At 41.5% G+C, this 14,193-nt stretch overlaps 1 protein-coding gene across 1 annotated transcript; it reads left to right on the top strand.

Moving 5' to 3' along the window:
- The first annotated feature begins 859 nt into the window (after positions 1-859).
- On the top strand, positions 860-10,579 carry LOC110499109 (homeobox protein MOX-1). Its single transcript, XM_021576021.2, has 3 exons — positions 860-1,897; positions 7,570-7,742; positions 9,763-10,579. The coding sequence occupies exons 1-3, from the start codon at positions 1,408-1,410 to the stop codon at positions 9,883-9,885; spliced, it is 786 nt and encodes a 261-aa protein (XP_021431696.1). The 5' UTR covers positions 860-1,407; the 3' UTR covers positions 9,886-10,579.
- The last annotated feature ends 3,614 nt before the right edge of the window (positions 10,580-14,193 follow it).

Genomic DNA, 14,193 nt, shown 5'->3' with positions numbered 1-14,193 from the left:
TGTACAATACCATAACCAAGGGCTTTGAGTGGTGTATAGATCTGGTTTTACGGATATTTCATTTGACTGTATTGTATACAGACATATATTTTTGGTGATTCATTATCTTTCACCCCTCAGAAAATATTACGCAAATAAAACCAGTTGACACAAGTCTCACAGTTCAGTGCATGTCACGGTTCAAAACAAAAGAGGTAAAATATTGCACAGTAAAACCACAATCAATCAGATATATTGAAAAAAAGTTGTCAAAAATAAACATTTTCCAAGATGAACTATGAATTATCAATAACGGACCATTTCAAATCTAAAACTCTGCTCTGAAATCCCGTATTCCATCTCACCTACAGTAAAGTGTACTCAAGAGGTGTGAGAGTCGTTAGCTACCAAATCCAACCGACTTATCACACAAAAGCTAAGTGGAATCCTGCCAGGCCGATTAGGCTGAATAGCTCAAGACTAAACACATATACAGAAGGACTTTAGCTTATGCGGAGAGACAAAAATGTAGATTGGAGAAGACAGGGGTGTAGAGTGAAGGGGGTGTAGGTCAACTTTCCTCCAAAGAGTGTCGGGCTAAATTGTGTGTCAAAAAAACGCTAAGGAGTAGAATAATCCGCCTGCTGGACCCTAACTCCCATGTGGGTGTTCGCGTTTATATTTTACAGACAATGTCCCTTTAAAAGTGCGGCGCGTCTGGAAAGCCCATTAGATGTGCATATAACATTTCCCCTGTGATTAATAGTTGATGAGGCAGAGTTGGTGGGGTTGGTCGCAGGGTACCCACATGTGGCCGCCAGGGCTCCTCCTCTTTAGGCTCGCGTTACACTCCATAAACTTGCCACTCTTTCCCACCTCTGCGTTTAAAAAGGGAGGAGGGACCACTTGTCAGGAATATCTTAGAACTGTGAAAGCAGCCAGCCCGGTCAGGAGAGTGTGTGTCTGTGTGTGTGTGAGTGTGTCTGTGTGGACACAGGGGTTAGCCGAACACTTCTCTAGCAGCACAGCCAGTCAGATCACTTGTCCACTTGCCGGTCGGGTTATGTGTGTGTGAGTGTGTGTGAGGTGCTGCTCTCTACAACGTTACACATGCAAGACGGAGAGAGACCAACTTAACCAGAGGAAGGTGTCCATCCTTACACATTGGACTGAGGAGAGTCAACAAGACACGGTCAGTGACAGAAAGGCAGACAGACAAAGAGAGAGAGTAACTTCTTCCAGAGTTGGATGTGCTGGGGAGATGATGTGCTTCTAAAATCAAAAAGCTGAAGTGGATATTACCCTATATTGACAGAACCAGAGAACACTCTGAAGGGACTTTCAGCTCTCAGCAAGGACTTCACTCCAGAAGTGTGTGAGGTTGACTAAGTGTGTGTGTGTGAGGGAGTGTTTGTTGTGTTTATCGCCATGGATCAGACAACCAGCAGCTGCATGCGGAGCGCCCACCCCGGCAGCCCCATCTGGGGTTGCGTGAGGAACCCTCACCCCGGAGTGGGGCTCCAGTCGCCCTACCAGCAGGCCCCCTTCTCCCTGCACCAGAAGCCTGAGTACCTTTCCTATACAGACTTCTCCACCTCCTGCCTGGTGCCCGCATCCCACACCGCATACCCCCGCGACGACAGACTTTACCAAGAGCCCCATGCAGGCTTCCAGAGGGCCGACTGGCAGTTCCCCCCCTGTGAGACGCGGGGCCGGGGGCAGGAGGCCTGTCGGGTGACGCCCGTGGCGGTGGTTGGTGGAGGAGTTGTGGGGGGCGTAGGGGGGGAGATGGACAGCACAGGTGGGGAGAGGCTGCCAGGGGCAGTGCCCAGGTGTCTGAAGGGGGAGTACTCGCCACAAGGTATGGCATCAGCCGACACAGAGAAGAAGAGCTCCAAGAGGAAGAGGGACGTAATAGGTGAGTCAATGATACGTCGTGGCGGGATCAGTTGGGGTGTGCTGCCGGTAAATACCATGACTGAAAAGATGTGGGGAAAGACATGGGTGACCACTTCAGCAGGCCTACATAGCGTGCAAATTCAAGTTAAATGCCATGCAGAGACAGAAGTTAAAACATGACTCCCAGAGTTTACATTCATTTCAACAAACCCCTTTCCCTCATGAGTACACGAGACAGATGTGTTATTCTGCAGGGAGACTCTCACCAGACTACTTTACCAGTGGACGATGATACAGTATCACATTCACCAATGCCCCATGTCATTGCTGAACAATGGGACAGAATCTCTGTATCTGTTTCCTCACCAAAAGACAGTCAACCTAGAGCCTCAACAGATAGGTATGCAAAAGGTGACGATACTTGGTGCTCAAGACACACTCCGAGTGGACCAGTTGCATCCTCTCATTGTTTGAGGGCTCCTACAATGTTGAAATGACTAACTGTAACTCTTTGTTGAATCCGTGTATCATTTGTATCATTGAGACATGACGGCTTTCAGGATACTGCGGTTATAAATCAAATGAGATGTTTGTCAGCAAAATAAGCTTGCGTATCTCATACTCTTATGATGTATAGTATCACGGTCCATGCTAGCAGATATACCGTTAGATGTCTTAATAAGTACTACTATTAAAAGTATTAGAAGCTCCATGAACTATTCAATTTAATATCAACACCAACAGGCAGGCAACTGTTTATACCTCGCAATTCCCCATTGATTATTGATGCACTTGTTACCGTAAACAATGATATAGCAACAAAAGACCAACAGATATTTCTTAAGTTTGGCTAGTAGGGTAAGACACTTAAGGATCTATGTTTAAATATCATGGGGATATTATACCGGTCGCCAGAGTACTATTTCTGATGCAACACAAATGCAAGTGAAAGAGTTCCCTGGGAAAAAAACATGTATTTATGATTCAGTTCAGGGCCATATTCAAATTCTCAATTAAGAGTTTAGTCTTCGAACTTAAAAAAAAGAGTTGTAATTGTTCACTAATCTATTCCTTTTATCTTATTTCATTCAGTGACAGGAAATCAAACCACATTTCTAGTGCAGTAACTGATATCCATGAAGTGCTAATTCCTAAAAGTCACACACTTTTAATGACCGGCCATTTTAGTTAATGGCACTGGGAACTGTTTATATTTATTTTCTAGCTATAGATATGTTATTGAAATATACTCCCAATTTCATGCTAGCTGAAAGAGAGGAAAAGTGAACCTCACTTTTGTCAGCACATCTGCTATAGGCATTCCCTTCAGCTTCCGGCCATGCTATGGAAGCCAAACTTTCAAACCTCTCTAGAATGGGGGACATTGTTTGAAGATAAATAAATGCATTACCTCCTCGATCAGTATTCGCGTGGGCTACTGGCTATATGAGGATGGACAAAACTAAAAAAACAAAATACTCATTTTGGAAAAATCACTTAGGGCTTGAAGACGTTATTCGATAAACGTGTCTAATGTGAGATCTCCTTCATAGCGCAGCAGACAAAGGCCTTAGGCACTTAATTGGAGAAATGTAGATTTTTCTCCCCCTTTTCTTGTGTTTTCCCCCTTTTCTTATTGTGTTTCCCCCCTTTTCTTATTGTGTTTCCCCCCTTTCCTTATTGTGTTTCCCCCCTTTTCTTATTGTGTTTCCCCCCTTTTCTTATTGTGTTTCCCCCCTTTTCTTATTGTGTTTCCCCCCTTTTCTTATTGTGTTTCCCCCCTTTTCTTATTGCAACTATTCCTCACTCCAGTGAAAACATGCCAGACCACGTCTGGTAAAATCACTTGCCTGCAACCCCGCTTTTACATTCTCATCCATTGACATTTTCCTGTCATTAAGGTGTAACAGAATCTCCCACTGAACACATGCAACATGGTTGACCACTGCGTCGGCCCAGTATTTCATAGATGACCATTCAAACCTGCATTGAATACTTTGACCTAGTATTGGGAAAATACCCGTATTAACCTTTTACTGGAGTGGGTAAATCAGTGTCATACAGAGTGGTTCTTGGTAGTCTTCAATCTACTTTGAAAGAAAAGTATACACCTCACACACATGGTTTTTAAAAAAGCAGACACCTGTACCATGTCAGATATAGAGTTGAAATGTATTTAATTTTGAGTTAGCATCCCAATATTACACTTTATATACTTCACAGAAGACTGAAATACAGCAACATCGTTTGACCAGATTTTCAGCAGTTTAATTTTTAATTTTGATTAATGATGAAATTTGAAAAAATATGAATAACATTCCACCCATGAGGCAACTAGGTAATTTGACTGCAGGAAAGGGATCTATGGCATTGACACAATGCTACAGTATATAATAGCCTGGTCTCATTGACTAGACATAACATAGTAAATGTAAATCCGTGACACTCAAATTAGTATGATATGTCATGTTTGGTATGGTTACATAAGACATGAGGTTACATAAGGCAAGAAAACTAAAGGAGGGTGTTCGAATCTCATCATGGACAACTTTAGCATTTTAGCTCATTCGCAACATTGCAACTACTTTTTACTTTTTAGCTACTTTGCACCTACTGTACATAGCATGTTAGACAACCCTTCCCTAAATGCTAACTTTAACCTTTACCCTTTTAGCTAACCCTTCCCCTAACCTTAACCCTTTAACCTAACACTCCTAACTTTAACCCTAAACCTAACCCTTAGCCTAGCTAACGTTAGCCAGCTGGCTAACATTAGCATTAGTCACCTAGCCACCTAGTTAACATTAGCAACAACAAATTGGAAATTGTAACATATCATACGGTTTGCAAATTCGTAACATATTGTACGAATTACAGTTCGTACCATATCCTGCAAATTGTAATGCATAGCATATCATAATAAATGGAGTGTCTTGGATTTACATACAGAATAATAGAAAATGCTCTGAGGCCAGGTTGTATACAAGCTCTAAGACATGGTGATGGATTCACCTTCATTCATACTTTCAACCGTTTCAAAAGGTTCAACATCTACTGATGTGCAGATTATTACATGTTTTGAAGGAATGTCAGGTTTATCTACAGGTTTTAATGCGTTTTATAAGCCATCGTGTAAGAACTAGTTTAGACAAGCTCTGTTTCATCTAAATCAAGCAAGGTAAGCTATAATGCGTCTGTATTTATCCAACTCCACTACAATAGTGCTGCAATTTGAATAGTAGACACTTAAATGCTTTTAATATTATACTTATCATAGCCAACCATTTAACTTTGTTGAACCTTGTTGTGCTAATACTGAAACATAAATGAGACTGGTATGTAACTAATTGTATTTAGAACATGTTTATAGTGCTGCTAAACATATGAACATTGCAAGGTGATTTTAATCCATTAGCCTGACCAACATCATTGTTAACTTATCAACTTTATAATAATAAAGTCTCTAAAATACTTTAATATACATATAACCACTCCGATATAAAACAAATTTCAACACCATTTTTACTGTGAAGAAAACCATCTTGGAGATGTACACGTGTTTATTACGTTCATAAACATTGGCACACACTTTAATACACCAACTAATCACGTCATTAATTAAATAGTCCTTTTCATTTCTGTTTGAGTCTGAAAACCCACTTGTTTACAATGGGCTTAATTCAGTGTTAATTAAGACAAATTACTTTTGCACCATCTCCCAGAAATGCCAAATGCTGTTTGTGTTACGGAGTCCCGCTGGGTGCAGGAGTTGCTCCCCTCCAGTTTACGGTCTCTGGCTGTGCAGGGTATTTATTGGGGCCTGTTTAGTGAAGGCCAGTGTGTGTGCCCATTAAATCTGTCCTGCCAGGTGTTCAGCAAGCTAAACCTGCTCTCTACTCAGTTCCTCCTCAACAGGCCAGAGTAGAGCAGCGTACGTTGAACAAGTTTCCTTAATCTGGGTTTTAATCATGATAATACGGCGTTCTCAACATGAGGCATTATAGACCACAGGTTGGTAGGTTGGTCTCTCTGAATGGGAGTCTTGGCTGCGGGAAGATGTTTTGGGTTGGGGGTACCCCTACTTTCCATGGCTATGCACAAGCAAGGCAAAGACGCATGCAAACACACACATGCGAGCACACACTGAAGGACACGGCACATGTGCACACACACGCACACGCACACAATGAGTCTGATGAAGGACGCGGACACATGTGCACGCACGCACGCACACACGCACACACACAAACACAAACACACACACACACACACACACACACACACACACACACACACACACACACACACACACACACACACACACACACACACACACACACACACACAGAGAGAGAGAGAGTCTGGATCTGCCCAGTCACATCTGGACCAGGCGCTGCAGTTAATTTCACAGTCTGGCTCCACGCTCTGGCAAGTACAAAGCAGAACTTTTCACTTTGACAAATTATAACAATTTTCTCGAGATTACATCAGCAGCTAGTGTCGCTACCTATGCAGAATTGTTAGCTAGAATCATTCCATTTAATATATAGTTGAGATTTTTAACAAGGTATTATTAAATGTCTTTCATGTACAGTATTCTCTATCCTAATATACTATACATTTTACAATAGCCTTCATATTCCCGGTCGTACAAATTTATCATACAAACTGTATTAACCTATAATGAGACTAAATCAATAAACACAATGCACACATATATGAATACCATGGTAATTACAGCACAGGATTTCATAATTACTCTTTCCTATGCTCTGCTACACGGGTGAGAAGGCTTCCTATTTTCCAGAGGCTGGCGAGGTTGACAGCTTGTGTGTGAGTTACTGTGCCATGGCCCTCAGCCTCCTCTCCTCTGGCCCATGAGGGGAAGTCTTCCCATCTTCCCAGAGATGCACGCGCTTGAGCCGGACAAATCCCCACCTTTGTTCTTTTGTTAGAGGGTTTAACGATGTTCCGCTGCATTCCTCTCTAACTCAAGCCCTCTGCCTCCTGGTTAGGTGGCCCCTGTTGCAGCGCAAAGGAGCGTTGACTTGACTGCGGCACTGCTGGTTAGATAGTGTAACTCAGTGAGTGGGACTTCAGGTCAGTGTGGTCAGGGAGGTCTCACATAGGATGTTGGTCCGGTCGCTCTCTGAGTGTACAACTAGAGCCTCGAAAGACTTGTTGGTTGACCTCTTCTTTCCGAAACGGCCTAATACCAGACAGACAAACCACTCAACTTGTGTCCAAATTCAGATCAAAACCAATATACACGCCAAGACATTGTAGGCCTAAGTGGTACTCCTTCAACACATAAATGCAGGTATAGATGTAGGATCTTAATGTGATCTGTTGATGAGAACTTTCCTGCAAAGCAGGAAATGCAAACTTGTCATGTATTTGTGTTTAAAAAAGGCTTCTAAAGTTTGAAATGTGCACTTTGAAATTTCAGACTTGATTTGCCCTGACAGAAAATGTATCAACCCCTACAAAAATGTCCATGAATTATAATCCACATAATAATTCACATTTCCTGTTCCTGAATGATTCTTTTCCTGGTGTAGCAAACTGGCGTGCACAGAATTTTACACAGATTTTACAGAATTATTTCTCAACACTACTGCATATCATAGCATAGCATAATCATGCAGTGGTAATGAAATAACAATTCTCTCCTCTTCTGATGTCCTCCAGATATTCAGGACTCTAACTTCAAGGTGGACTCTAACTGCAAAGCGAGGAAAGAGCGTACAGCGTTCACCAAAGAGCAGCTCCGGGAACTGGAGGCAGAGTTCACCCACCATAACTACCTGACCAGACTGCGTCGCTATGAGATTGCGGTCAACCTGGACCTCACAGAGAGACAGGTAATGAAGATCATCAAACTTGAGTAAAAAAATACTTTAAAGTACTACTTAAGTAGTTTATTGTGGTATCTGCACTTTACTTTACTAATTATACTTTATACTTCACTACATTCCTGAAGAAAAAAATGTACTTTTTACTCCATACATTTTCCCTGTCACCCAAAAGTACCCATTACATTTTGAATGCTTAGCAGGACCGGAAAATGGTCAAATTCATGCACTTATCAAGAGAACATTCCTGGTCATCCCCACTGTCTCTGATCTGTCAGAATCATGAAACACACATGCTCCATTTGTAAATGTTGGAGTGTGTCCCTGGCTATGCATGCATAAAAAAATTAAAAATAATAATGGTGCCATCTGGTTTGTTTAATTTAAAGATTTTTAAATTATTTATACTTTTACTTTTTCTTTTGATACTTAGGTATATTTTTGCAATTACATTTACTTTTGATACTAAAACCAAATACTTTTAGACTTTTGCTCATGTTGTATTTTACTGGGCGACTTTCACTTTTACTTGAGTCATTTTCTATTAAGGCATCTTTACTTTTACTCAAGTATGACAATTGGGTACTTTTTCTACCGCTGGCATCAAGCACACAACACCCACACCAGAATACTTCTACACAATGACAGTATTTAGTGATCTATAAGCATACATTTTCCCAGGGAATAGAAAGAAGAGGTCTATGAAAAAGCGGATGTTTTCAGCTGATTGTCTGACAAATAAGAGAAGAGCCTGTTGATTGGATGAGAACATGCGATTTAAAGGGTAATATTATTAACCACAAATTATGTAAAAAATTGACATATATTTAACAATGCTCTTGATATAGAGAGCTGGAACATAGTTGAGTCTTTGCAGCCTACAACTACTGGCTCAGGTCGTTTCTCGTTAATAGCACTCATCCTAATAGGTGACCAACCGGAGCGGGGGAATGTTTGAAGCCTTCCTTTGTGATTGGGCAGCAGATCTTAGAACCTGGTGAGACAAGGCAAACATTTGTAAGGACTTGGCAGTCTCCTCTGTTCCTCTCCCCATTTCCAGCCCCTGTCCCCACTCCCCACTCCTCCTAACAAGCCCATAGTTTCTCAGTGACCGAACATAGCCTGCTCTTAGATGAATTTCCCAGGCCTCTGGTGCTCAAGGCCAGCTAGGCCTACACTCCGGGTTCTGAGTCCCATTGCAACTCAGGCTCAACTTTTTGGTGACCCCCCCCCCCCCCCCCCCCCCCCCCCCACCCCCCCGACACACATCCTACACATCTTGGCAGACTGACGTTCCTTCAGTCACAAGTGGCAGACAGTATCAGACGAGGGGATAGTCTTCATAAAAATAGTGTGGGAAGAGATTAGTCTGTCCCAGTGTTGCCGTGGGGAATGCTGAGAGGGATGCGCGGAGGTCAGGCACTGCCCTCCCCTGAGTATGTGGGTCCAGTCGGCACAGGATAGCGACTGACTGGGTCCAAGGAAATGATGTCATAAGTCATGTCAGTGATATTGTAGAATGATCCAGAGAGCTCATTAGCTACTGAAACCTACACATTGACGCTGTCTGATGACAACCTCTTATCTACAAAACAGAAACCTTTCAGGAAATGGAAAAAAAGTGGCATATTTTCCCACTATTGAACATACAATTATGAAACTTCAGAAGCTATTTTGAACACATTTTATTGGTCCTAGAGTCATGAAATGTGTTGCTGCTTTCAAAAAATCGAAACAAAAATTGAGTTACAAGGTCTTCATCAGACAGAAACGATATGATACTGACTTAACTGTAATCCAAACCTAAATTCATACTTTACACTGAGACTGCACGTGTTTCACAATCACCAACAAAAAAAACACCCACCTGACTGATGATCTGAACTGGTGTGGAACGTTTTGGGATTATGCTTATTTATAATAAACATTAAGATATGAACACATGGAAACAATCTCACTCAGTATCCCAAACGTCCAGATATATTACTGGGTAGAAAATGTAGTGACACTTCCTGTTTATATCCTGTAGGTGAAGGTGTGGTTCCAGAACAGAAGGATGAAGTGGAAGAGAGTGAAAGGAGGACAGCCTGCTTCCCCTAACGACCTGGAGGCAGACGACATAGACTCTGCTGCCTCACCCAGCTCAGAGTGAACACATAGAGAGGAGAGGAGGCCCTCAAACACCAACTGGACATCCATAGAGAACACAAGACATCCTATAATATCCCTGGAGAGTCAGCTGCTGGAACAAAGCATTTCTAGAGACTTTGTACGCAGTCTGAACCCCAGTGTGTTTCCCATTGTAAATACTGTAGTGCACTGTCTGCCAATGTCCAAAGTAATTTTTTTGAACTTCTCTGTCAAATGAGGACAATATTAGACCTAACTTCAAAGGGGTTGTAACATTTTCTGTATTCCCTACAATCTAACTCCTGGAGCATTGACTGCGGTGGAGTGTTGGAACAAACAAACGAAGGAATGGCTCAATCTGAGCGAGTTGCAGAGTTTATCACCCTTCCCAAGTGAGCGCTTGCTGCTCAGTGATGACATGCCAGGTCCGCGATTTGATTTTGTTTGAGGACATCTCCTCAGCTCTCGCATCGTAATCATGGCCCTCGACGCTTCACTACAAGCCTGCAGACACTCAAACCGTTTCAGCGTTGCCAAGCCTTAAGTGCCCCAAAATCTGATTGTATTCAAAGTTGTGTTGTCAGGTTTTTCCTAGAATTTACTTTTTTTTGTTGTACTTTTCTTCTTTTTTTTTTTTTTTACATTTGAATGATATTGATAAAACACAGGATGTTGCCATTTGAAATCTGCAAAAATTAATAAATCATAAAAAAAAATACTTTGATCATTTCTTCCAAACCAGCCACGTGAGTTATGAAGTGACAGTGCATGGAGCTTCTTGGCCCGACTATAAGGACATAGCCAATTCTTTGGCATTGACAGGTTACTTAGTCCATTTTCTATGACAACTGTCTGCAGACGTCTGTCTCTATCTCAACTGTCTTTTCTTTCTTTTCCTGTCTGTGTGTGAGAGAGAGAGAGCTGCACCTGCAATAACATCTGCAAATCTGTGTACGCAAACCAATAAACTTTGATTTGATTTGAGAGAGATGGACAGAGAGAGGCACAGCGAGAAAGAGAGAGAGAGAGAGAGAAATACAAAACCCTCTCATTTAGAACTACACTCTTAGAAAAGAGCGGCTGCCCCTATAAAGCAACTTCTTGTTTTGAAAATGGCTTATGTGGCATCGATATAAGTCAGAAACATTTATTCTAGTGTCAAATTTTACAACAAAGTGAAAATAGGATAATTTTGGTAATAAAGTCAGTCTCGTCCAAAATGGAGATTTGCGAGATGATAGGAAAAATTGTATGTCGCAGAATGAAGGGTACCGTAAGAGGTTTCCATGGGTTGGGTTTATTTCAATCCTGCCCGCAGCTGGCAGCACCCAAGTAATCATTGATTTGGAGCGCAGCTGCACACGACCTGATCTTAATGCCCATGGACAATTTGGTTTAACATTTGATATCCCTATGGGGCTAATTAGGGACCATCAGTAAATTACACATTGTACATGGGACAATTTTTTTAAAGGTCAATAGCTCCCAATGTCAATTACATAAAAACCTCAAACCAACTATAAATTGTAGAAATTCATATACAAATATTGGAAAAAATTCAAATTATATGGAAATTATATGGCTTGCTCTTCCCACCTGCTAACACACACAAGACATTCCCATATCAAACCAAACCCCCAAAACAACTCACGTTTGAATTCAGTCATGGGCGCTAGCATTTCTTAATAACCAAATCTAAAAAATTAGGAAGTGCAGTCACCCTTTAAACAGATTATCCGGTACATTTGTAAACTTTTTAGCTAGGAGTTCTGAAAGTAGTTCTCCGAGCCAAAAGTAGTGCCCGAACATTTTATACCAAGTCACATATGTGAAGATGACATCATTGCTCTCACTCTCTCACTCTGCTGTGTGTGCATCTTGCTAGCTGTCACTCAAATGGCGAGGGGCTGAAAATCATTGGCTGCAACTCGAATTGCTAGGGGGCTGGCACAGCACAGCTTCCAAGAAAACAGTTGCTTTCAAACTAGGGATTTTGTGACTAATTGAGGTAAAACAATAATTGTGCTCATAGATTATGTGTGAACTACACATTGACACATCCAGCCCAAAGCGAGAGGTTTAAAAAAAATACTTAGTAGTCGCCAAAGTTCCAGAGCATGTCTAAGGAGGATTTGATTAGACAAATTTGCACCCACACAAAACCTGGTATATATTAGAATAATCCTCCAGGATGTTTTTACACTGGAAATTTGTCTGGTCTGGTGTTCTTCCTAATAGCAGTAAACCCTAAAAAGATCACTATGATGGAAGTACATTTATCTGACGTGGTACTGACATGGGAGCCTGCATTTGAATGATCACATTCGCTTTGCACACCATCATCACTGCCATTTCAATCAGCTCACAAAGCACCGTTAACCTGACAAGGTGGAATCTGGCTCCTAAAGCCCTATTTGGCCCCCAAACTATTTTCAGCGGAAGCATCTGGCTGGGGCCAATTTGATCTCAACCCGAGTGGAACTCAGACAAGCCCACGCGAGGGCCCCTAGGAACCAGAAGTCTGCTGGCTGACCACTTGCGTATGATGGAAAGGGGAAATAATAGGTGGGTATGGGTGAAAAGACGGCTTCTCAAGTACAGGATGTTGTTGTAGCAGGTAGCCAGTCATCCAATTTCCTGCTTCCCAAAGAAAACAAGAGGTAAAGCATAGGAGTCCGGGGACTTACAATGGCCGGCCTATGCTCAGCCTGGCCGGCCCAAACAAAGACTTTGGAGGTTATTGCCCTTTCTGTTCCACCAACTGGGGGAGAGGTTCCATACACACCCACTGTATAGGGGTCAAGTGTGACTGTAGCACTGACCCGGTGAGGCTTCGCAGCATCTGCTGAGGATGGAAAGCTCTGAGCCGATCCTCTCATCACTTCCTCCTCATTGGGTCCCTATTAGGGACTATTATTGTATTAGCGGTAATAGCAGTCAAAATTAACTATGTCCAATTGTAATGATAGTATTAATATCACTTGAGTAAACCAATGAACTTGGAATGTTGTTCTTGTACCAGTAAGGTTTCTTTAAAAGGTACAGGGCGGCCAAATTTATGGATGACATTTAATTGGATGGTATTGTGTACTGCGGGAGCTGTATGTTTGCCAAAAACATTGAAATAATAGATATTCCTTCCACTTATCACAGTGAATTATCGCACCAATGAAAAAAAAGAGTACAAATGTTTTCATTCATCCTGGTAAATCTTGTATATCGTATTCGATTTTATTAGTTTACCAGAAGCATTCTCTCGGGGAACTTTGAAAGAACTGCAGTGGAGAAGTCATGCAACATTGAGTTCTAAGAATATCGTCATTTCCCATCCCTGGCAAAATCCTAGTTGACAGTGGCACAGAAATGTAAATAAATGTTGCTGGGGAGGCTTCCAAAAAGAAGGATAGGGGCCATTCCGTCAATGTCCATCCAGCTCTGATTTTGAAAGCAGACTTTAGTGGAAGAAGGACCTTCTTTAAATAACTCCAGACTTGCTGCTTTGTGGATATGACCTTTTTCTGTTGGTATCTCAGTAAAGTCGCTGTTAAGAAAACATTTGGATGAGCAGCTGGTGACTTCATCCTGCAACGCAACGCAACGGGAGCATTCTCTCAACAGCCTTTCAAAGCACAGAAGATACGTTTTCTGAAAACACTAACTGTGAAAGCTGCCAAATGGACCTAAATTCTATATTTAAAGGTGCACTCTGCAGAAATCACTCTGCCATTTCCTGGTTGCTTAATTTAGAATAGTTTGCCTAATTTCAGTTTATGTGACAAAATAAGCAAGTATAGTGTAGAGAATCATTGTGAAATATATTTTCTATAACCAAAAAATTTGTTTTTCAGCTGTTTGAAACTGCTGTACAAAAACAAAAGTAAAAGACGCAAAAACATAATTTAAGAATGGGAAGCTTAGAAATAACACAGATAGAACAGATATACTGTCTCTTTCTTTCAATAAGAACGACAGATCCCTAATTCACATTTCTATGTGAATTTGGTCAGGTTGCCCAAAAAGTTACATAATGCAGATTTAAACTAAAGAGATTTAGGGCAACCCACCACTACTATACACAAAAAAGAATGTACTGTATTTGTGATCTAGTGGTTATGGCGCATACATTACCATTATATGAGTCATTCACCTCATAATAATATTTACAACAACATTTTTATTTTTTATTTTTTTATTGAACCTTTATTTAACCAGGTAGGCCAGTTGAGAACAGGTTATATATACAGTGTGTGCAAATGAGGTAGGATGAGGGAGGTAAGGCAATAAATAGGCCATAGTGGCGAAATAATTACAATATAGCAATTAAACACTG

This window comes from Oncorhynchus mykiss, chromosome 20 (genome assembly GCF_013265735.2).
Source record: "Oncorhynchus mykiss isolate Arlee chromosome 20, USDA_OmykA_1.1, whole genome shotgun sequence".
Lineage (NCBI taxonomy): Eukaryota > Metazoa > Chordata > Actinopteri > Salmoniformes > Salmonidae > Oncorhynchus > Oncorhynchus mykiss.
This window is presented reverse-complemented; position numbering and strand designations above follow the sequence as displayed.

What these genes read in the sequence shown, in the direction of transcription:
- LOC110499109 (XM_021576021.2), top strand. Translation starts at nt 1,408, where the DNA reads ATGGATCAGACAACCAGCAGCTGCATGCGGAGCGCCCACCCCGGCAGC. An exon ending in GAGGAAGAGGGACGTAATAG is followed by an intron (nt 1,898 to 7,569) that starts GTGAGTCAATGA and finishes GATGTCCTCCAG; the next exon opens with ATATTCAGGACTCTAACTTC. An exon ending in TGGACCTCACAGAGAGACAG is followed by an intron (nt 7,743 to 9,762) that starts GTAATGAAGATC and finishes TATATCCTGTAG; the next exon opens with GTGAAGGTGTGGTTCCAGAA.